Source organism: Ammodytes marinus, assembly GCF_949987685.1.
Source record: "Ammodytes marinus genome assembly, chromosome: 18".
NCBI lineage: Eukaryota > Metazoa > Chordata > Actinopteri > Uranoscopiformes > Ammodytidae > Ammodytes > Ammodytes marinus.
Window position 1 is genome coordinate 10,174,657 of NC_137222.1, and position 22,457 is coordinate 10,197,113.

Consider the following 22,457-nt stretch of genomic DNA (forward strand, 5'->3'; position numbering starts at 1 on the left):
ACGTCCCTAGCCAGCTATTCCAACTTCAATACACAGACATAAAAGCACCTCCGTCACAGCAGCACAGATGGCAGATCTGCTCTACTGTATTATGTGGCCCTATGTGTGTACTCAAAAGGGAAACACTCAACACGCCCAAGTAGCATTTTCTCCCGCTACTACTCCTTCCCTGCTGCTGTCACTGCCTCTTCTTTTCGCATGGTGTTGTTTTGTCACAGAAAGAGGAAATGAAGAGAAAGAATCCCCACCAATTCCAGTGAGAACATCAAACAGTGGTAATTGACACTCAGGAGGAAAAAAAGCCCGCGACACCCCTCCACCCTCCCCCAACCCCACTTTGTTTATGAAAGCTGATGACAGTAAGGGATTACTTGGTGTTTTCTTTTCCTTGGCAGCAAGTAAAAGTAAATCCAGATGCGGACACTCAACCGTGGGACCGTGAATGTTTTTTTTTTGATACTGATAATTGTTTTTATGGAAATAAAGATGAGACAAAAGTTAAAGGTTGAGTCAGCGATTCTGGAGAATGCTTTGTTGTCAGACTCCCTTTTTTGTCAAAACCAGTGAATATCTCCTTTTGACCAATGCAGAGCCCAGGCTGTCTGTTAAGGCCAGATTTTTAAGACGGGACAGCATGGCGAGGAGGTGATATTCAATTATTTAGAATAAACAAAATGGGAATTTGACAACAAGAGTTCTTCAGAATCTCTGACTCTACCTTTAAGGAAAAGGGTATTGTTGTTGTTGTTGTTTTTTTAATGGAATTTTTTACAATTTTGTTAAACTACATATGAAAGCACTAAAGAGAGCTCCTTTCATCCCTCTTCCAAAAAAAATTAATGTGAACCCTTTTTGTTGTTAACTTTGTATACCTCTACCCTCCATCCATACCCATACCCTCTCTATATTCCCGTCCTGTTTACCCTCCCCCCTCACCCATCCAGAGGCCACAGAGCAGGGGGTTGCCGGCGGTGGGCGGCACGAGCTGAAGTCGGTGCCCTTCATCAGCTACCTGTCGGCGCTACAGAAGAGCCAGCTGTTGACCGACGACATGGTGAACGGCGTGGAGATCCGCTGCCAGGAGAAGGGCAGCTGTCCGGCCGGCTGCCACCTGTGCCATCACCAGGCCGTGATGGGGGGAGGAGGGAGAGGCAGGGGCGGGGAGCAGCCTTCCCCCATCCCCGTGCTCCTGGAAGTCAGCCGAGTGGTGCCCCTCTACAGCCTGGTGCAAGACAACGTCACCAAAGAGGTGAGAAAGGAAAGCAGTGTAGGTGGGTAAGGGGTTAGGGGGGTAGGGAGTGTGTGTGTGTGTGTGTGTGTGTGTGTGTGTGTGTGTGTGTACTGGTATAACTCATGTCGTGGGGACAGTTTTATGTTTACATAGTGATTTACATTGTGGGGATGCCCCTTCCTTTTGGGGACAAAATTGAAGTCCCCATAATGTAATGATGACAAATTAGGGTGAAGACTTGCTTTAAGGTATAAGTAGACTTAGGTTTAGGTTAAATATTAAGGTTAGGTTAAGAGTAAGGCAAGTAGTGGAAATGGTTAAGGCAAGTCTCTAGGAAATGAATGAAAGTCTATGTAATGTGTAGTGATGAAAACACAACATGTGTGTGTGTGGGGGTGTTTGTGAAGAAGGTGAGACTGTAAATCCAATGAATAACAAAGAGAATCAAGTCAAAAGATTTGATGCAGGGGTGCTCCGGTTGTGTAGTCGATAGAGCGCGTACCATATCGGCTCTGGCCTTCATTGGAGTGGTCGCGGGTTCAAATCCAACCCGTGGACCTTTACTGCATGTCATCTCCTCTCTCTCTCTCTCTGTCATTTCAACTCTGTACTGTCTAATAAAGCTTGAAAATGCCACACAAAAAAAAATTATCTAAAAAAAAATTAAGATTTGAGGCTTCATCAACATACCCACTGGAGTTGGAAGATAAATGATAAATTGAAGATAAAAATGATTTTTAAGAAATCAACACCCACAGGAATGAGGAGTACCTTTGAATGAGAGGAATGAAAAACATATGTAATGTAATTGATGACAGGAGTGAAGCTTGGAGTTCCTCCAACCTCTTGACATTTTGTGATTCATATAAATATAAACGGCGGCAAACTTATCATTTACTATTGTGCGTAAAAGCTGGCATGCCATTATAGTACCACTTCTGCAAAAATAATTGTATTGTAAATGTGTAGCAAATTAGCACATGCAACGTCCTGCTGTGCGACAAAAGGTTTGATCTGTTCCGTATGTGGGTGCAGGACGCATATATTCATTTCTGAGTGTATTTTACTCATATACTAACTCCATGTGGTGGTGGCGTAATCCTTTCATACTGTGCGCATCCATTGTCCTATCTCTCACTGCTGCAGTTGTAGCAAATCACCCCTAGGTGGCATTGGTCGGTTAGCTTTGACCACTGGAAATGGGCATTGTAATACAGAGGGCATAAAAAAGATGACATCATGGTTTTACCCTCTCGGTAGGAAAGTCGATGTGTGTATGTGTGAGATGGGCTATATATATGTGTGTTTCTGTGTCTAAACAAGCGTACACAGCTGAATGTAATATCAGCTTAATGGCCAGTGTTTATGATTCATCCTGTATGAAAAGGTCTTTGGAGTCTTTGGTGCGGTGAAAGTTAATCAGATCATATTTCCTTTCCATAAGGTAATTAAGGAGGGGGCTCTGGCTTTACTTGACATTTAGTTTACCACATTTTGCTCTATTTCGGCTTCGCCCTGACATTGTCTTGCTACCTAATATCCGGTATTGCTTTGCACGGTGTGTGTTTGGAAGCCAACGCAGAGCCGTATGCAGGTGACTCACACCCATCACACACACGAATGCACACGCCATAGGGAGCAGACTGATTCACGCTGCCCGCCCACCCCCACCCCCCAATCAAGCATCTAATTACCTTACCTTCTGACATTATACTGCAGTCAACAATACCAGAGAAAAAAGAACACACACACACACACACACACACACACACACACACACACACATGTGTGTGTATATATATAAATATATGCACTCACTCACAAACACATACACAACAAAGCCCCCTGTACGTGCCGCCCATAACAAACACCACTGCCCCAAAGAAAAATAAGGGAGATCAATAGCAGACGATCCCTAGTGAGGAAGAGTAAAATGTCTCTTTTCCCTCTCTCTTCCAAACACCTCGCCATCCTTCCTTCTCTCTCTCCCTACCCAACCCGTGCATGGTCTTCTGGGGGATGTAAAGAGTGAGATGTACAATGGAGGAGGAGAAGGGGTGGACTGCAGTGGATTGCTCTGGCCAGCCCTTCTGAGGTAGCTCCAGGCAGGATTATTAGCTCCTTATTGATGTCATCGACCTCTTTGGAGGGAGGGAGGGAGGGAGGGAGGGGAGAGTCCATCACTCCGCTCCTCTTCTCCTCTCTTTCTCCTCTTCTCTTCATGGCCACAACTGCTGCTGCTGGTCTGAAAGGCACATACGTATATTGCATTAAGGGACAGGGCGACACAACAACCTGCCCGTCCACACACACAACCAGCTCATTCTCCCTATCTCTCTCTCTCTCTCTCTCTCTCTCTCTCTCTCTCTCTCTCTCTCTCTCTCTCTCTCTCTCTCTCTCCTCTCCCTCCCTTTCTCTCTATTGGAAAAGACATGCCATGTTGCCAAAAGCTTTCCCAGAGATGAAGTTCCCTCTTTAGCCTTAAACCCTCCTGAAGCGATCAAAGAAAGAGGATGAGTTAGGTGGACTGAGGTTGTGCCTATACTTATGTGCATGCATGTGTATTTTTGTGTGCATGTGTCCGGGCGTGCATGCACACTATCGGCTTTACATTGACCTGTCTTGCTTTCTGTGGCTTCCTCCCTCCCTCCCTCCATCCCTCCCTCTCTCCCTCGGCTACCTGCATCTTTCAGTTGCCTCTCCCTGGCTGCTTGACTGTTTGACAGGACATGTCATGTCCCTTTCACATAAATCTCCTAATTACTAAGCCAGTGGGGGATATGGTTACAAAATGAAATTACCCCCAGCCTTGAAATGGACCACTACCATGGACTGAATAGAAACAGACTATAAATGGTAGAAATAGAAGACCGGCGTGTCTGTCTTCTTCTTCTTAGGCTGCTCTGTGTGGCTCTGTCAAAGAGGAAAATGGACAGAAAAAAAACATGTCTTTGTACATGTGCCAAGTACTGATATTACCATTGAATAGTTAAGGATTTGGGGGTAAAATAATACCTGGAAGGCTGATCCTAATCAGCCTATGATTGGATAGTTACCTGAGTATTTCCTCGAAACATGTTGCGGTGCCCATGTAGAGAGAGAAAACACACATATAGTCTTACCTACCTCGTGTGGTATCTGTCCATGCAGCTACTTTTGGTTTGAAGATTTCAAAAGCTGTCCACCCCTCATATATCTGCCTCCTTCAGCCCAATACCATTATGGTGAATGGAATTAGTGTGTGGCGCTTTCCAAGAGCATTGGAAGGTGACATTGAGAACATTTTACAGCCACATCTCTGTCCTGAAACAATGCCCTTATTGATTGTCCTGATGCACTACTTCTGCTACTTAAGTGCCTTTGCTTGTCCAGAGGGAACGTAATGGTTATGTTCTGATTTTGGAAGGACATTTTTTAGGTTTGCTCAATGTCTTGGTATTGTCAAGTTGCTGTGTTCTTGGACTTGGCTGGCTTTGAAACCTGGTCTTGTAAACCTGTATCGTACTGGAATTGGATTGGACTTGTCTAAGGTGGTCTTTTTCTACAGGCCTGGTGTATGCATGCAAATACTCGCACAGATGCTTCCTTGTTTTAGTGCCAAAGAAAAAGACCTCAGTGAATAAGCAAATAAGCTTAACGCCTTTGGAGCTAGCCTGGTCGTATGTCCTGTGATGCTGTGACTGAATCATGGCAACCCTTTTGAACAAATTGGTTGTGAGTCTAATTGGTCAGAATGCTCTATATCTTGCAGAGTGGCCCCCTGGCATGCTCTCACAATAATGCACTATTGCAGCCCCCCATGCAGGGGCTCATCTAGAACAGCATCAATGTATTTACACCTAAACGTTAGAGATAGCAGCATTTTTTTTTTATTCATGCAATATGTGCCGGGAGTTGATGCAATATGAGCCTAAGTGTACAAGTACAATATTCAGCTATTGGTGGAGGGAACACTCTTATGAACTTGAAGCAAAGTATGCCCTATTGTCCTTGTAATTAGCGTTATCTTATTCAAGTTATTTAAGGCGTATGCACAAATTCAAAAAGAAAATCTTCTTGAATTCTGAAATTCACACAAGTCTCATAATAGTATGCACACATAGAAAGATAAAATTGCAAGTTCTGATCCCAGGAGCAATACTTCAGTACCAAGGAGAGCGCACGTTCCTAAAGATCATTAAACAGATTCTTGCAAGCTCTCTCTGGCCAGTATGCACTAGATTGATTTACCAGTGTATAAGGTATACCTATCTTTAACTGAAATAGTTTAATGCAACAGTCCTGCAAAACCTAATACATAGGCAAATAGTTATATTGTCTGTTCAACATTTGCCAGTAACATGAGCCAGTGGTATTACGATAAATGGTTCAAAGGCACACCTCTTCTCATTTGTTTCCATTGACATTATAATTTTTTTTTTATAATTTTTTTTATTTTTTCAATTTGTTTTATTTTGCTTCTTTGTTGGATTTTTTTATGTATAGCTTAGGTTATTACTTTTTGACACATACTTTAATTGCGGACTAACAAATAACTCCATTTATTTTGGTGAAATGGTCAAATTAACTTAGAAACCTCCTCAGATAGGGCTGGGAGCCCTAAAAACCAATACACACTGTCTGAGGGTTCTCAGGTGCCATGTGGCAATCCCAGATCAACCTCTGGCTGAACCAACCCTCGAACCGCCTCCAGTGTCCTATTTCCTGGAAGTACTATTTCTGACAAGGTTCGTAGAAGCAGCCCTTTGTTAACACCATTACCCCTGAACGATTGGAAACAATACATAAATGCATTTGTGTGTGTGCGTGTGTGTGTGTGTGTGCTTACGCGTGCGGGACACACACACACACACACACATACACACACGCGCATAGGTCACTATTGGTGGTGTCCTGTGTGTGCTGACTTAGACTCTTTGCCACCACTGGTGATCATCTTATAAATCAATACTGTGCGCCAGCTGGTCAGTGTCTACGCGTAATAGCCTCTGAAGACAGACAGTAATATGTTCAGCTTAGACTAGACAAACAGATTAATACATTAAAGAGCTCACGATAGCCTCGCTTGCCTTTCTTGTAAGTCACGACGAGCTTCTACGAAAGTGAAAGGTCCAAATAGTGTTTTGGTGCCAGGGAGTCTGCAGGATCTAAATGATGTCAAGCTTGGAATTTGCGGCTTGAGTTGTTGCTGATGCTCAGTGGCCCTGCTGTACACTGATCTTGTCTTCTGTTCAAAGCAGGGAGTGATTACATTTCAGCTCAATTTGTTCAATATCGAAAAGGTCAGTGGAGATGAATTGTGGCATATTTGTGAAACGGTAGAACCATGTGTTATTGTAACCATCGGGGCATCACCAGTTCCTGAAAGTGAATGTGTCATGACTTCACAAGAAACTGTCTTACAGTGTTACAGTGCAGCCGGTGCTCAGACAGAACTGTCTTTGTCAAAACACGTGCTTTTCTCATAAGAATGATGATGGATAAGGTTTGTGTCTTTTCGCCTTGTCTGACCAACACAGAATGTATATGGATCTATCGTGTTCTGGGAAATGCAAGAACTGTGGTTAATCAATACAGTGTTCTCCTCTTTCCATCCATGACTAGTCTGGGAACTGCATTGAACACAGAAGTGCTCTCTCCTGGGCCTTTCAGAGTGTCCTCACATCTCACTTAAGGATGTCCCTTACTGGTACAAGCCTTTTTTTGTAACTTGCCCCAACAGGACACATTGCATGCCTTCACTGACACACACTTGACATATAACCACTTTACATGTATTATGTAAATAATATCACTTTTCCTTGCATTTCTCTGAATTGTCATCTTTGTTCCTCCTCCTGTGCCCCCCACCCAACCCCCCCACCACATTCTCTCAACCACAATTAGATTCCCTGTTTACCCTGTGGAGACTGGCTTGCATTACTCTTCAAACATAAACATGGCGGTAATCGCTTTGTCTATTTTTCACATGTGCAGCCATGCAATCAAGCGCACAGACCCATATGGGGGTTTTTCAAGGAATCTGGTGGTGGTAAACGCATGGCGGTCCTGTGGTCTTTTCTCTTTTTGTTTGCCCCCAGCAGCCGAGGTCATTCCTCATTTCTCATATTTGTCTAGTCTAGCGTGCGTGCGTAGACCTCGGAGTCCAGGTTTTTCTTGTTGCCTTTTTTTTCTTCCTGTGGCCTGCTTCCCATTGACAAGAGGTGGCAAGACCCCTGCTGCTGTTGTTTTCTGGCAGCAGTTATCCACATGGGTTCAGGATAAAGGGGGAAAAAATGTAATTACCCTTTTCCCCTTTTTTGGTTTTCCAGAGGGTTATTATATGGCCATGGATTACAGTGCTTCCCTACCCCCTATAATAACTGCTCATTCAGCATGCTCATTTGGAAGGGGGTCCCATTGGTGGACAAATAATGGGAAAGTCTTGACTGCCGAAAGATCCCGATCCTGTCCCAAAGTAAGGACCGGGGAATGCTTTGAGAGTCTCCCTTTATTCACACCTTTTGTTTCCTTGTTCATCTTGCTGATTTTCTACTGTCCTATTTCCTTTGGTCTCTCCAGTGCTCATCCTCTTGTTTTTCACTCTTTCGTACTCTGTTGCTCATGTAGGTCACATGCACTCCTCAAGATCCAGTGTATGTGAGTAAAAAGCAAGTGGTACTGGAAGAAGTCAGTTCCCATGAAAGACTGTTGAGCCTCCTTTACGGCTAACAATGCAGTGTTGTGGAAATGCTAACATCAGCTTCTGAGTGCATACCCTGACTCTTTTTTTGGCCAAGCCGTCTGCCTTTTTTCTGGTCAGGACCATGCCCAAAGTCCCTCTCAAATGTCCCTTTCACTTTAATCAACACACACGCAGAGATCTTCCCTGGCATGTATCCAAAGAAGCGAAACAAACCCCAACTGTGGAAATCAGTCTTTAATTGGAGTGTGTGTGTGTGTGTGTGTGTGTGTGTGTGTGTGTGTGTGTGTGTGTGTGTGTGTGTGTGTGTGTGTGTGTGTGTGTGTGTGTGTGTGTGTGTGTGTGTGTGTGTGTGTGTGTGTGTGTGTTTTTTTGGTATGCGCTCACATATACATGCTTCATGCGCACAGTTGTCTCAAAGATGTGTGTGGTCTCATCAGTTCTTTTTGCTGTCGGATAAGCAGTGTCACGGCGTATTGGAACAAAGGAGTGGATTCTCGCCGCTATTTGTGGGATGCCTGGTGCCCACTGATAATGGTTCCGCACGGTTCCAGGGTCCTATTCTTGTGACCATGATCATCTTCATCTCCAAAGTCGTCTGCGTGAGGCAGCATTACCAACCGGTTGGAGCACATAAATAAGAGAGTGCTCCATTGATCCATAGTGTGACAGGGGGAGCCAGAGTGCCTGCGAACTCCCTTGAACTCGCCCTATATCATGCCTGTGGCTTTAGGGAAAGCCCTGACATTATACTTTATTGCTCTGATGGTTATATTGGCATTTTGCTGCCTTTTAGAGGATGACTGATTTTTTTCTTCTTCTTCTCTTGCCCGTTAATGAAGCAGCACAAGGAGATGTTAGGAGGAGATGATGTCATCTCCTAATGTCGCCCCTCCTCCATCCTCTTGGAGACGGGGACAACTGACAGTTCTGTGTGCACGCACACATACACACACACGTGCGCACACACACACACACACACACACACACACACACACACACACACACACACACACGCACACACAGATACACATAGAATGGAGAAGGTGGGGAGTGTCTGAGCTTTCACACCTCCATCATAAAAGTCGCAGTGCATCTATGATATCACTGTGTAAGCTTGTCGACGTTAGTGAGATGTTCCTGCCTTCCGGTAATTGGGAACGGTGGGTGTGAAAAGGTCACTCAGTGTGTGTGGGTGTGTGCATGTGTCTGTCCTTTGAAAGTCTAGAACTCAAAGAGAGGACATTTTTTTGTTGCAAGTTTAGGCCATTATGGCCAGTCCTCACCAATGGGCTTTTTAGGTAAGACTGTTGTTTGATATGTTAGCAGTTGTGGTTCATTTAAGGAAATTGGAAAATGAAAATGAATACAATGAATGGAGAGCCATCATATGGACAGAAGAACAAAGATGTGTGTGTGTGTGTGTGTGTGTGTGTGTGTGTGTGTGTGTGTGTGTGTGTGTGTGTGTGTGTGTGTGTGTGTGTGTGTGTGTGTGTGTGTGTGTGTGTGTGTGTGTGTGTGTGTGTGTGTGTGTGTGTGTGTGTGTGTGTGTGTGTGTGTGTGTGTGTGTGTGTGTGTGTGTGTGTGTGTGTGTGTGTTCTGGGATGTGTGGAGGACACTGCTGCAGAAGGTTGGCTCAGATGGGGGGGGGGGGGGGGGGGTGGTACACATAGATAGACAGGAAGCGCATGTTCCCAAGAAATAATTGCATTTCTCTCACCTGTTGCCCTTTGCAGGCCTTCAAGAGCGCCACGATGAGCTCATACTGGTGCGCTGGAAAGGGCGATGTCATTGATAACTGGTGTCGCTGCGACCTGAGTGCCTTCAGCAAAGATGGCCTGCCTATCTGCAGTCCCCTCCGGCAGCCAATGTAAGTGTGAGGTGACACCATGACACCTAGGGATATTCATTCATGGAGGCATTCCGCGACGCACCGCAGGCACTCGCCTGTTCACATGGACGAGTATCTACACACGTGCACTTTTCTCCAGTTACTCCTAAGGGTGCTTGAGAAAGTTGTAGACCCAACCACTGTCTCCACAGAAGTTCTAATAGCTGTCAGTCAGCCCCCTTACACCTCTCTGACAAGAACACGCTCTCATTCAGGGTGTTCTAATAATACCGTGGTGGAGGTTTTTGTGAGTCATCCCCTCCAGCTAATGTTGCCCTGAGAACTTTTAAGAGAGAAACAGAAAGTTGAAAGGCCAAAAACTTCATAGGAGAAAGCCTGCAATAATATAATTTAATTAAAGAATGAAAAATAAAATATGTCTACAACTATATTATATTCCAGAATGAATGAGAGGCAACATTTACTGGCACCACTCTAGAATAGCAATAAAAGTCTAACAAGAAATACAATATAGTGTAGCTGCAAGAGAGGATGCTGGAGTCCAAGAGAGAAAGACATTTGCATTCAATGTAACGTTTTATTTTTTTCTCAAGGGTCCAGCCAACATTATCAACTATCACCAAAATGATCGTTTTACATTATTCTTGTTTTCTGAATGTCACAATTGCCAAACCATATAGCTTTATTGATGTTACAAACGTAATGGCAGGGATGTGGAAGGTGCAAGCCAATTTCAAAACTGCTGATTCTAGACTGATTAAATGTGACGGCTGACTTCCTTATGGCTTTCGTCATGATTTTATTATTGTGTTTGGTAAACGTTGTGCATCAGCACATTATCTTACTATTCTGATGGTGGCCACTACGTCAAGATCGCCTCACAACCTGTGGGCTTGGTTCCATATTACAACACATATCATTTCGAGAGCAGCGGAGAACTCAGATTCACAGCATTAGCTGTGTATCTGTGTATCTGAATCTTATGGCAGTGGGGGCGGGACCCGATAAGCCTTTGGCTTCTCCTGCTTCCCTTCGGACGATAACACAAAGTAATATGTATGAATATGCAATGAGAAAATTATGTATTATGTGTAATTGTCCGGAAGAATAATAATAAATAAATAAATAAATAAAAAATAAAAAATGTCCAAGGTCAAATATGACCATCGAACATTAGCTTTTGAGTCAGCATGGACAAGAAAACCAAAAAGAGTCTAAACTCCATCTGCTGAAATAGGCATCATGAAGAGCTACTTAATGGACCTTGTGATGACATTGTGTTTCATTATTTAGCAATAATCAACCAAAAGCGCTGGAATTGGTAGTGACATACTAGGACATACACATTGAAACATGAGCCTAAGATTATGCTGCACAAGTAGTTTTAGAGGCTTTTTAATGGCAGATTTGGTATTTTTTTGTTAGTGGATTGTGGTTGTGGAATTGGAATTGGAGAGGAAGGGTGTAGGACCACAACCAGAGTTTTGGTCAGGCCTTTCCTTGGTCCCATGCCCGCTGGCACAAAGGGCCCAGTCAAGACTGGCTCTAACAACCAAAACTCGCCGACTGGCCAGTGACAGAGTGTAAGGCCAATAAAAACCTGCAGTGTGAGGAATAAACCAAGCTACATTATTTTTTATCAAAGAGGGCTGGCCTACTACCACTCTTAACCATTGTCACATACACAGCTGGAAGACAGGCAAGATGGAAGTATTGTTCTTTTCTTTTCTTTTGAGGGATTAAAGAGGGTACACTGCTGGAGAACAGATGACACCGGAATGCTCCTCTGTTCAGTGCCAGTGTTTGTCGTTCTTTCGTCCAATGAGATATAGTCAGTGGTATGACAGTCTCTACTCTAAAACAACTACATTCACATGAGATTTCTACTTATCCATAGGTCAATACTTCAGGCTTAAGACATATGCACACAAACTTGAATTAGAAATTCAATTCCACACTTTTGACCACATTGTTGATATTTTTCTCATTTCCATATGTTAAACCGGTTTTTGTACTCTTTTGTTGCTCCACTAGTTTGCGACTAGCCCCTTACCTGGAGCCCTCAAGCACAATGGTGGCCCTGGAGTGGATGGATGTGGAGCCCCTGATTGGCTGCAAGGTTTCTGATTACGTCATCCAGCACAAACGAGTGGAGGATCCCTCGGAGGCAGAGGTCTACACAGGTATAAAAAACTATCCATTTTTCTATCTTATCAAACTACAATTTGATAACTTGATTTCCTTGATAAGAATGTATACAGTAGATTTAAATATGCTATGATGAAGTGAGTGTGTCTGTTGGCTTGAAATTCATTGGACAATTGTATAAAGACGAATGTGTTTGGAAATGTCTCCTTCATGCCATAAGCACATCAGGATCACATCTTGAAGTTATTGTGCTTTTATAAAACTAGAACTTGTTACTTCATGTTGTTCTTTATTGTTACACAAATACATTAGTTGTTATTGTTATGTACACACATCTAAATTGTCTAAGTGTGCTTGTCCTAAGTAAAGCCATGTAGAGTTCTGCAAAACATAAAAGTAACAGTTTAATAACTTTGTTTTGGAACATTTGAGATCGGATCTTGATCGCAGGCAGACTCACTGCCCACATTTAGGTATCGTATTGTTGAAGATCAATGATGTACCATGCTTTAGGTCAAGGTGCGAGTCAGAACTAAGGTCCCTTTCAGCCTTGCCTAACCTAGTTTTGTGAATCATAATGAAAGCAGAAATTAGGGTTAAATGCCACCAATAGATAAAAGAAACAAACAAGTTTGTGAGCTGATGGAGTAACAATTGGAGGGAATGAGTTTCTTTTAGTTTTTTTACGAGCTTTGGTCTGGCTACAGAGCAGAACGAGGTAACTTAGAATGAGAGGACAGGAGACGATGACGTGGGGAGCAATTTATCAAGAGCCATAAATGATGCTGACCGTTGTGCTGTGTAGGGCCGTGGAAGTGGTCATGGTTGTGACGAGGGAGGGAGGGGTGGGGTGGGGTGAGTCAGAGGAAAGGGTGATAGGAAGGAATTTAATAATATTGGAGAAATGATGTGGTCTGGATGGAAGACGCTGGGCTTTAGTCATTGGGAAGTATGGACAGGCCATCCATCACCCCTGGGAGGAGTGCTGATGAAGCGTGGGCACCAGCGCGCGAGGGAGAGGGTACAGACAGCTAGACACAGGCATGCTGGCAGAGGTGAGGGTAGGCTGGGGGCAGATGGTGTGGGTGACTCACTCAGCTACAGTATGTGCCAGTCACCGATATAAATCACGTCCAAAAAGACATTATAATACCCATTACAAGTCATTGTCTTTGTTTTTTTGCCATTTCGATCTGTACTTTATGCCTGTTCATCTTTATTTATTACCGTTAGAATGGCAATCTAGTTTACTCTCGAGCAAAGTTAAAGGTGCTACGAGAAACTTTTAAATATTTCGGAAACAGTCTCATTGTTCCTTTGATGATCATTAATTACATGTAACAGCAAACGAGGCCATCAGTGCAAAGAGTGCTATTTTTATATAGTTTTACTTAATGCCTTTGTCATGGGTACGCTCACCCAGGAACAACGTGGCGGAGTGAAAACACTACCGCTTTTGTCCAAAAGGGGTGCAAAAATGAACACAAACTGAATGTTCCTCTGAGCCCCTTTAAAATAGAACTTTTCTGAGCAGTAAAAACGCTCACTTAGTTGAGGTCATTGAAATGTGTGCGTAGAAGAGTGTACATACCTCCTGGAGAGGAGTAGTTCATGTTTAATTGTCAGGAAACTCTAGCAGACTATAGGTTCTCCTTCAGTGGAAACATCTTGTATTATGAGCTGCATACGTACGCATCTGCTTCCACTGCAAAATACTGAAAACTCTAGCCACACAACACCTTCATTGTTCTCCAGAACGAGGGATTAAGATCGCTGATACAAACTTGGAAGCCATCGCGGGGGTTGATTTATGAAATGATAGGGGGGCCTCTTAAATTATGAGATTTTGTTCTCTGTACTCAGCAAATAAAAAAGCCCATAGTGTTTTGGGAAGTGCCATTTTCTCACACTTACACCAGCTTATTTCCAAATGATTGGATTTGTACTCCCTGTTAACCACTGCTGCTGGCCTCTTATTCGAGGGCCATCTTCGAGGCGACAATGGAAGTCTGTATAATGAAACCAAAAAAGCTGAGATAAATTCGAAGTCCAGCGTAGCCATAACACTGCGGATACAAACTCATGTCACACTCTTAAAGCTCAGTAATTCCTCAATCGTTATGTTATGTTCCTCTGGTCTTTAGCAGACTGATACAAACACACACACACACACACACACACACACACACACACACACACACACACACACACACACACACACACACACACACACACACACACACACACACATCTCCCAGTAGTGTAGAAGCTGCCAGTGAAACCAGTCTTCTAGCGCTGGCCACCGAGCAGCTCTAATGGAGAAGTTTGGGGGATAAAGACTTTTTTTTTTCTGACAAGCAAGTGTTTCTCCTTCACTTTGCCTGTTCATATTTTCCAAGACTCGTGTGATGATTTGAACCAGGGAGCTTGCAGTCAAGCCTTCCATCTCCAACTTCTGAGGGTGGGAACACACCAGAGGATTATTCGGCCGATTTACAGTAAACCATATTTGACAATCTAGACAATCGTAGGGGGAAAAAAATCCTCATCCAAAGCTTAGTTGGGGTTAGATATTTGGCAATACAGAGCAGTGGGGGAGTGCTCGGATTCAATTGTAAGTGTTAAAGAGAAACAAATATGTTACGGAAAATGACAAATGGTCGCAGCTAGATGTGTAATTGAGTAAAAAGTGAAGCACAAAGATAGTACTTCTCACTTTCTTTTACCACAGTTGTATAAGATCCAATTGCACCATTTGAACTATAGTTTTGCCCCTTCCCCCCCTTGCCCCCTTTAGTTCCAGCAGTACGGACAGTTTAGCATAGAAATATAGAAATAAATATGTAAAAAAAATATATATAAAGGAAATGTTTTGGGTCCGAGACAGATGCCTGGGTTGTAATATATTCTGGAACTATAGCGCAAAAGGAAAGTTAAGTGAACAGTGCCATTGAAATAAAGAAGGCAAGAGGATACTGCGATACACATGGTGTGGTGGAGAGGTGGGATGTTGACATCATCAGTAGTAAGGGCAGCACCTGCGTCCAGTGGAAAGGGATAGAGCCGTCGGCATCCACTGGAGCCGAGGATGCACCCGCACATATTGCCAAGTTGAAACGCCGCTTCGGGCTAGTGTCTGAGAGAGAGAGAGGAAAGATAAACAGACATCCACACACACGTACATGCACACGCACACACACACACACACACACACACACACACACACACATACACAGACGAGGACACTAAGCCACGCTGAGTATGAGTCACACACTCAGAGCACACACATTCAGCCATGTGTACACACATACAGACGGCAGACAGAGAGAGAGTGTGTGTGTGTGTGTGTGTGTGTGTGTGTGGGGATGCAGAGACTTGAATGAAACTGTCACTGGGTTCCCAAAGCCTATGTTACTATGTCAGAACGGTCTAGACTTGGATAGGAGAAGAAACTGTATCCTCCTCCTGAGGGTGATATTGTTATGGTCAGTCATTTGGAAATAAGGAATAAATAGGTCTTGATTTTTTGGCTCGAAGGCTTCCACAGATTTTGGCGTCTCTACGTATGTAGCAAGAGGGACTTCATTTCAGAGATTTATCTCATTTTGGAAAATACTGTGCACGCTCCTGTTTGTGATATTCTGCTGGTGCTATTTTTTTCAAGAATATCCAAGCATCCTAATTTAAAATGGATTACAGATGATTTAATTGGTTGTGTGTTATCAATTAAAGTAGTGTCCACTTATCAGCATGGGTAACAGTTATTTAGAAATGTCTTCAACACAGTGGGGATATGTGGCGACAAGTTGTTTTAGAAGAAAAATCTCTAAATCCTTCATGATCACTACAGTTATGGCTGCACATGAGGAGTTGTATCTCTTTTGGAATCTAGTGAGCTTTTACACAAGCTGGGTGACAGTTTCCTCCATGTTAATAAACTGGTTCAAATATTGTAATGTGTCAGCCGTTTGGCTCAGTTTTTCTTTCATAACAGTTTCCTGCATGTATGACAGAGAATGGGACCTTCTTCTAAGCTAATATTCATAAATGTTGCTAATATGACTCCCGTCCTGCTTGATGTAAATTATAGAATAGCATAACACAGAGGCTGCACATTTTCTCGCAGTCGGCATCAGCGAGTGGAAAAGTCACGTCAGCGAGACTTTGTTTCTTGGAGGTGCCATCTTCAGTTATAAACCCTCCATCAATATGGAGTGTTGTGTAAGGATCAACTATGTTAGATCACTGAGTCTCCAATGCTGCCTAGGCCTTGCTCAGTGTACCGTGACTTAAGTCTGACTCTTCACAAATGCATCATCAATCATAACATCAGAATCCTATTTTCTGCAGTCCCTGTCTTGACTGGAGGACGCTAGGTTTTTGTTGGGTTGTGAACTCAGAAAAAAGGTCAACATTGTGCTCACCTTGATCTGCGAATAACATTTGTTTAAAAGAAAATTTGCAAATGTAAACCAGGTTACATTTTCACATTTTTACATCTGTTGTTGACATCTTTCTCTCCTACCTTGTCTTTTTTCCCCTCTTATTTGTGTGTTTGGAAGGCTTTGGAGGGGTCAGGTCGTTTTGTAGTATCACCCTGGTTCCCTCACATCTGTAGAAACCATCAGCAACAATCCCAATCCCCTTAGATCACCCCACTTATCAGTCGGAAAAAAATCTCACAAATCTCAAAATCTTCCCTCTGAAGTCAACGGTGAAGATATACTTGCTGCTTTGATGTGCAAGGGGAGCAGCTGAGCTCTACCGTTCATATATCTGGTTGTTTATATGGACATGATGCTCTACTGACAACCTTCAGTACCTCAGACATCACCAGACCAATCCAGGTCTGGACCCATATATGCATTGTTGTAGGCGTGGGCGAGAGAATACTGGACTATCCATGATCATATCCATTGCCTGCTGTATAGTTTACCTGTTTTGTACCATGTGTTCAACCGACTGCCATTTCATTTATCTTAAAATCTGAACTAAAAAGATACCTTTTGGTAACAAGGTATGACCAGCGACAGCTTAACCTGGTAGCAAACACGGGAGACCAACAGAGAATCCATTATTTTGTTGTTTTTTTATAGATATTTCTATGACTGTCATTGCCATTGTGTGTATACTGTGGCAACACCAACCGTGCATGCACAGTATCAACAGGATCCCGTATATTCTTAACTTATGTGAGAGTACTCAAGCCCACTCAGAAGCATACGCTGACATACACCAGAGATGATCTTAGTGCTCACATTAGCAGTTAATCACAAGGGGTTGTCTGCTTACTGGCAGGTAAAGGAAAAAAAGCAAAGCACATGTCGGTTGGAGATGCATCAAATGATAAAGCCAGGCTTTTCCTACTCCACAAATATTAACAGAAAGGAACCCGATCAACTTTGTTACATCCTGACAACCGTCTGAACATTTTATCATTGCTGTTCTGACCCTGGACTTCCTGAAAACAAGTATAAATGTGATATTTTGCTTGTATTAAATTATCTTTCATCTTCTTGCATTGTACCCTTCTTGGTTTGGTGTAGCAATTAAAGACTTTCTAGTCACTATACAAAATTCGAACTTGCCAGCCTATCACGACAAGCTCTGTACATTATGATTTTTTTTAATGTTTTGCTAGACAAGGCAATATACTATGGTCATTCAGCAGTCCAAGAGACAACTGCATCGAGAAATCCAAATTGACCATGAGGCACTATAGGTTGACTGACTGTGATAACAATGGAAATCAGGATAAAACTCAGCCCCCTACATGATAACACAGGGATTCTGCCAACAACTCTCTGAGGGTGCACAAGCATTGATCCACACGCACTGTCCTTTTGTCTAGCAAAAAAAAAGGACCCTGGGGGAATCAGACACACACAGCTGCAACTTGAGCCAGACCCGGTCCAACAGTCATCTATCCACTAACAAGCATCCACTTAATAAAGACTGGGGGGCAGACCAGAAAGGGGTGTCATGGTACCACAATGAGAAACCACACGCACACCCAGGGCAGGTCAATGAAGATGCTATGATAATCATTGCGCATAACAAGCGACCCATCCTTGTAGCAAAGTTGAAGGTGGGGGCTCTGTGACGTCAAACAGTCTCCCGAACAGATGAAACAAAAACATTAAAAGAGAGAGAAGAGAGAGAGAGAGTGCAATGAAATCACTATCCATTTTAGGCAAAATAGTGCCTGCTCAGAAGCATTTGCAACTGCAATGTGTAGATCAATATGTATGTAGCCATGCCCACCGTCTTCAAAGTGATCCACTGAACACAGCAGTCAAAAGCCTACGTTGGATTGTACATAAATGGAAGCAAGAGCGTGAGCCTGTGAGCTACAATCGCGAGCCAATTTTGCGTTGACAGGGTTTTCTTTAGAACTCGGTAAAATGCACATAGTATGTCAGCATGTGCGAAGGACGCAAGTGAGGAAGGGAGTAGGGAGGGAGAGGTGAAACAGGCTGTGTCTTATTCACAACGTCCACTCTCATGTCTTTGTCATGAAAACTACGTAAGGATTAGAGTGTTGTAGACTATTTTATTACCGCCAAGATCCTGGTCTTGCAGGTTATCGTAAAAGGAAGTCCGGACACTGCTAGTGCTTAGGTGAAGATGAGGTCATCCCCAGATTGCGAGCTAATCATCTCAATAGGCTGTATCCTTGAAGAAAACAGAGCCAAACGTACACAAATATGATAGCCCATATAACCCAGAAGGCATATTAAAATGTACATTTTGGCGCTCTGCTGTGTTCTTCCCGAGAGTAATTAGGTTTGTAGACCTTGTTAGTGGACATTGACTGAAGGAAGGCTTAAGCAGCACAGCAATTCTAATTTAAAGAGCGACACATATACAAAAATGCAAATAGGTTTATCTTGACTGCTTTGAACTGTTTGAATGCAGAAGTCAACTTTTGAATTGCTAAATTCTAAAAGTAATGTGTGCTATCACATAGCTATGGTCTTTCAATTAACATTTATTTCATAGTTTAAATCATTTGGATAAAAAAAAAAGAGGGTCTGAGTTGCCAGTCCATCCGATAAGTAGATTGAAGCCATAATGGACCCAATACCGATATTGGATTGGATCAGCCCCATCCCTTACCCTGATCATCAGTGGAATTTTGAATTCCTTAGCAACACATTTACTTATCCCTCCCCATCCACATGTTTCGAGATATGGAGCAGAACTCAAATGAAACATTGTTGTATGGCTGCCTGCATACACGATTCGACCAAGTGACCCTACACTATAAGAAACCCTACCTGGTATCAATATGTAGTATTGTGTATTGTCTGATTCACATGAAGCTGCATCTATACAAACATATTAGTGGGCACATTTAGAAAGCATATAAAAAGAAAACATGTCAAATAAAAGGGTTTATGGTTGCTTGAGTGGCTGCATTTACTGGCCACAGTAATAGGTATAACAATAGGTCAAAACGATACATTAAGAAGGGAAAAGTGGCATTTATGACTAATGCTGTGCCCCACATTTAGTCTCTCTCTCTCTCTCTTTTCTTAGCATTGTTTCCCCCTGTAACAATTGATGAGAAAGGCCTATGGAGTTGTTTTGTACCGTATCTTCTTCTTCATCTTCATTCTACGTATTCCTATACCTAGGACCCTTGTGCAGATTGTTTTACAATCCTTTTCTCTCTGATTTGAGTCCCATCAGTGATGGATGTGAGGGATCCACTTCACTGGGCCTCACACAGGCCTCTAGATGGCACACCAAGGCAGAGACAGCCGTACACACAGAAGCCAGTTTTTGAAAAGGCAGAGCTGATATATTAGTGTGGGTCTCAGCATTCCTCTACAACAATAGGTCAAACCAGCTTGGCTATGTAAGAAGATATTGAGGATCACAGATGATATTATGAAATTTGATAAGAGCATTAAAATGGATAAAAAATAAAAAATCTCTAGAGGTATACCTGTAATACCTGCATCAGCCAAAAATAAGCTAACTGTAAGTTGTGTAAGTGATAATGTATTGGCATTCAGGACATGTCCTTCTAACCTGTGCTTTAAACCTGTAATTCTATTATAAAAACAACCATCTAAAGAGTATTTCCTTTGGCAATTGCAACCAGGCGTATAATAAGGAACCCTGATTTATTTTAAATTGTAGTCATCTAAGGTGCCGCACCCCAGGTAATCCACTTGTATCAAGACATCTACTTTAAAACTGAGTGAACACAGTATACAGTCGTTGCAACTGCATGTAGTTTTGCAGAAGAGTGCAAGAGTGTAATTTGACTGTATGGGAATAATTAGTGGCTTACCTACACTATAATGCCAGACATCCTTCAGCTCTGTATCCTGACTATCTCACTGGGAGTTCCCAGAAAAAAAAATGGGAGGCCTCCTGAAAAATGTTATGAAATCTGTCTAATAAAAGGCTTAACCAAAAGTATCCCTCATTGGCTGGATTTTAAAATGCTCCTGTGTTCCATTATCACATATTTTTACAAGCCCTCCATTGTCTCGTCGGCGGCTAATTTGGCTGGCCTGTCCTTATATCACAGTTATGCTGAGGTGACACTTTTTTCGTGAATGCGCTCATCAGTGTAGCGCCGCGCTCTCCCCACAACTTCTCACACAAATGCACTCACGCACTTAGCGCTAATTAAAAACCTGTGAGTCGGTCCACGTTGTGTCACCGCTGTGTGACACCTGATTTTTTTTTTTTTTTTTGTGGCACGGAGGAATGAACCGAGGGCAGGGCAAGAGCAGGGTAATTACAATAATTGGCGGGTGAGAAGAGATTGTATGGAAATGTGGTAAAAAAAAAACGCAGCAGGTGAGAAGAACAGAGGGGTGAAAAAGAATCACAAAACACAAGATCATTATGTAGAGGATGAGGGATGCAGACAGCAGCGGCGGCTTGGAGGGTTGCACAGCAATGATGTCACCTCATGCTGGCTCGAAAGGACTGAGAAGCAGATCAGCCATTTGATCTTTAACCTTACTTTAGGTCTATTTTCCTCCTATACCAGCTCAGACAGACAGCTTACTCTCCTCTTCTGTGACATACCTCATACTTCTCTTTGCTTATGTCCCCCCTTTATTCTGCGATCATGGTCAGCGCTATTCCACTCGCATGTAACAGCTCCATTTTTGGTTGAGACCAAAATTGCCCCCCAATGCGTCGATAAGCCCTCATTCAAAGGGATTGAATTATATGGAGATAAACGGTGTCCTTGAGCATGGGTGCAGATAACAGATTGGAGTGACACAGCTGACTCTCTTTGTTTTGTTAATTAAAGATGACCTCATCGCTAAAAATGGACGCTGTGCACCTCCTCGTCACAAGGCTTGCCATCAGCAGATTGCAGATTGCAGGCAGAGGGCCAAGGGCTTTCTGCATTCCCTTTCCCTTTTCGCTCCCTTTCCCATTTTGCCTCTTCACACGCGCACATCGTTTGTCTCCCTCTCTCTCCGTCACAGGTCTAGACTTTTTCTGGTTTCATTTTTTTGTCTCTCCATCTCTCAATAGCCACGACACTCCCTCGAAGCCTCTTAGGTAGATATGGACACCCTAATGTGTGTCCATAGAACCATATAACTCACATTAATGGATTTGTGCTGGAATTATAATTAAGACAAGATAGGGATGCTTCCCTTCAGTGCCTTCCTTTTCATTCATCATTGTGTTTTGTGGGGCACTTTGTCCCCATCAGTCAGAGGGATATTAATGAGATATTTGTCTGTTATGAAGCCTTGACACAAGTTACGGTGGTCTGAGCTTGATCTTTGTTGAATTTAGGGCTTGGTTAAAATCTATTAAAAATGCATTTAAGCAGTAAATTGGGATTGATTAGTCTCACTTTCGGAATTCAGGGCATTGCAAACAATGTGGTAGAAATAAATGTTTACTCATGATGGATCTGCTCTCTCCATTAACAAACAAGAGAGTACCAACAACGCTGCCTAGATTTATGTGAGGCTATTGTTTCATTGCCTTGACACATTTCTCTCCTGATACAGTATGTGTGCTTCCAGTGGCCAAAAATTCCCCCAAAAACATAAGCTGAATCGTAGCTCAAAATATAGCCTCAGCCTCGGTCAGATTTGTATTTGGAAGTAAACTAGTTGGTTGTTAAAAATGTTAAAAATGGTTTAAGTTAGTTAGTTTTAGTTGTTTAATAGTGCATTATATTGAGATATGTTTCTAATAGATTGTCCACCCCTCAAATAGATGTAGAGTAGATGTATAATCAAAAAGCCGGCCATCTGACTAATATACACTAGGGGTTGCGACCTTTTAATACCCAGCCAAAAATGTGATAGAAACAAAAGCACTTAGGGAAACACGAGGGAATCCCAAACTAAAAAAAGGAGTTTAGTTGTGCCACTCTTTCAGGGGGAAGAGGGAATATAAGACCTTGCATGTTACCTGATTTGTATCCCCATACAACTAGGGTTGCAATGGAAAACCACTGCACAAGCATTGCCACTTCATACGAGACAGCAAAAGACAACGCACTACAAGTTTCTACTCTGGCTGACTATCATCATACA

The 22,457-nt window shown here is 42.9% G+C and overlaps 1 protein-coding gene across 1 annotated transcript in view; it reads left to right on the top strand.

Annotated features, from left to right (window-relative positions):
* Positions 1 to 22,457, top strand: part of astn2 (astrotactin 2) — a gene marked incomplete at its 5' end in the record, with an annotated part of 278,723 nt that overhangs the window by 230,276 nt on the left and 25,990 nt on the right. Inside the window, 3 exons of the mRNA XM_080046601.1 lie at positions 945 to 1,249; positions 9,650 to 9,783; positions 11,800 to 11,948. Coding sequence (XP_079902727.1) covers positions 945 to 1,249; positions 9,650 to 9,783; positions 11,800 to 11,948 — 588 coding nt within the window. The remainder of the gene's footprint in view (positions 1 to 944; positions 1,250 to 9,649; positions 9,784 to 11,799; positions 11,949 to 22,457) is intronic.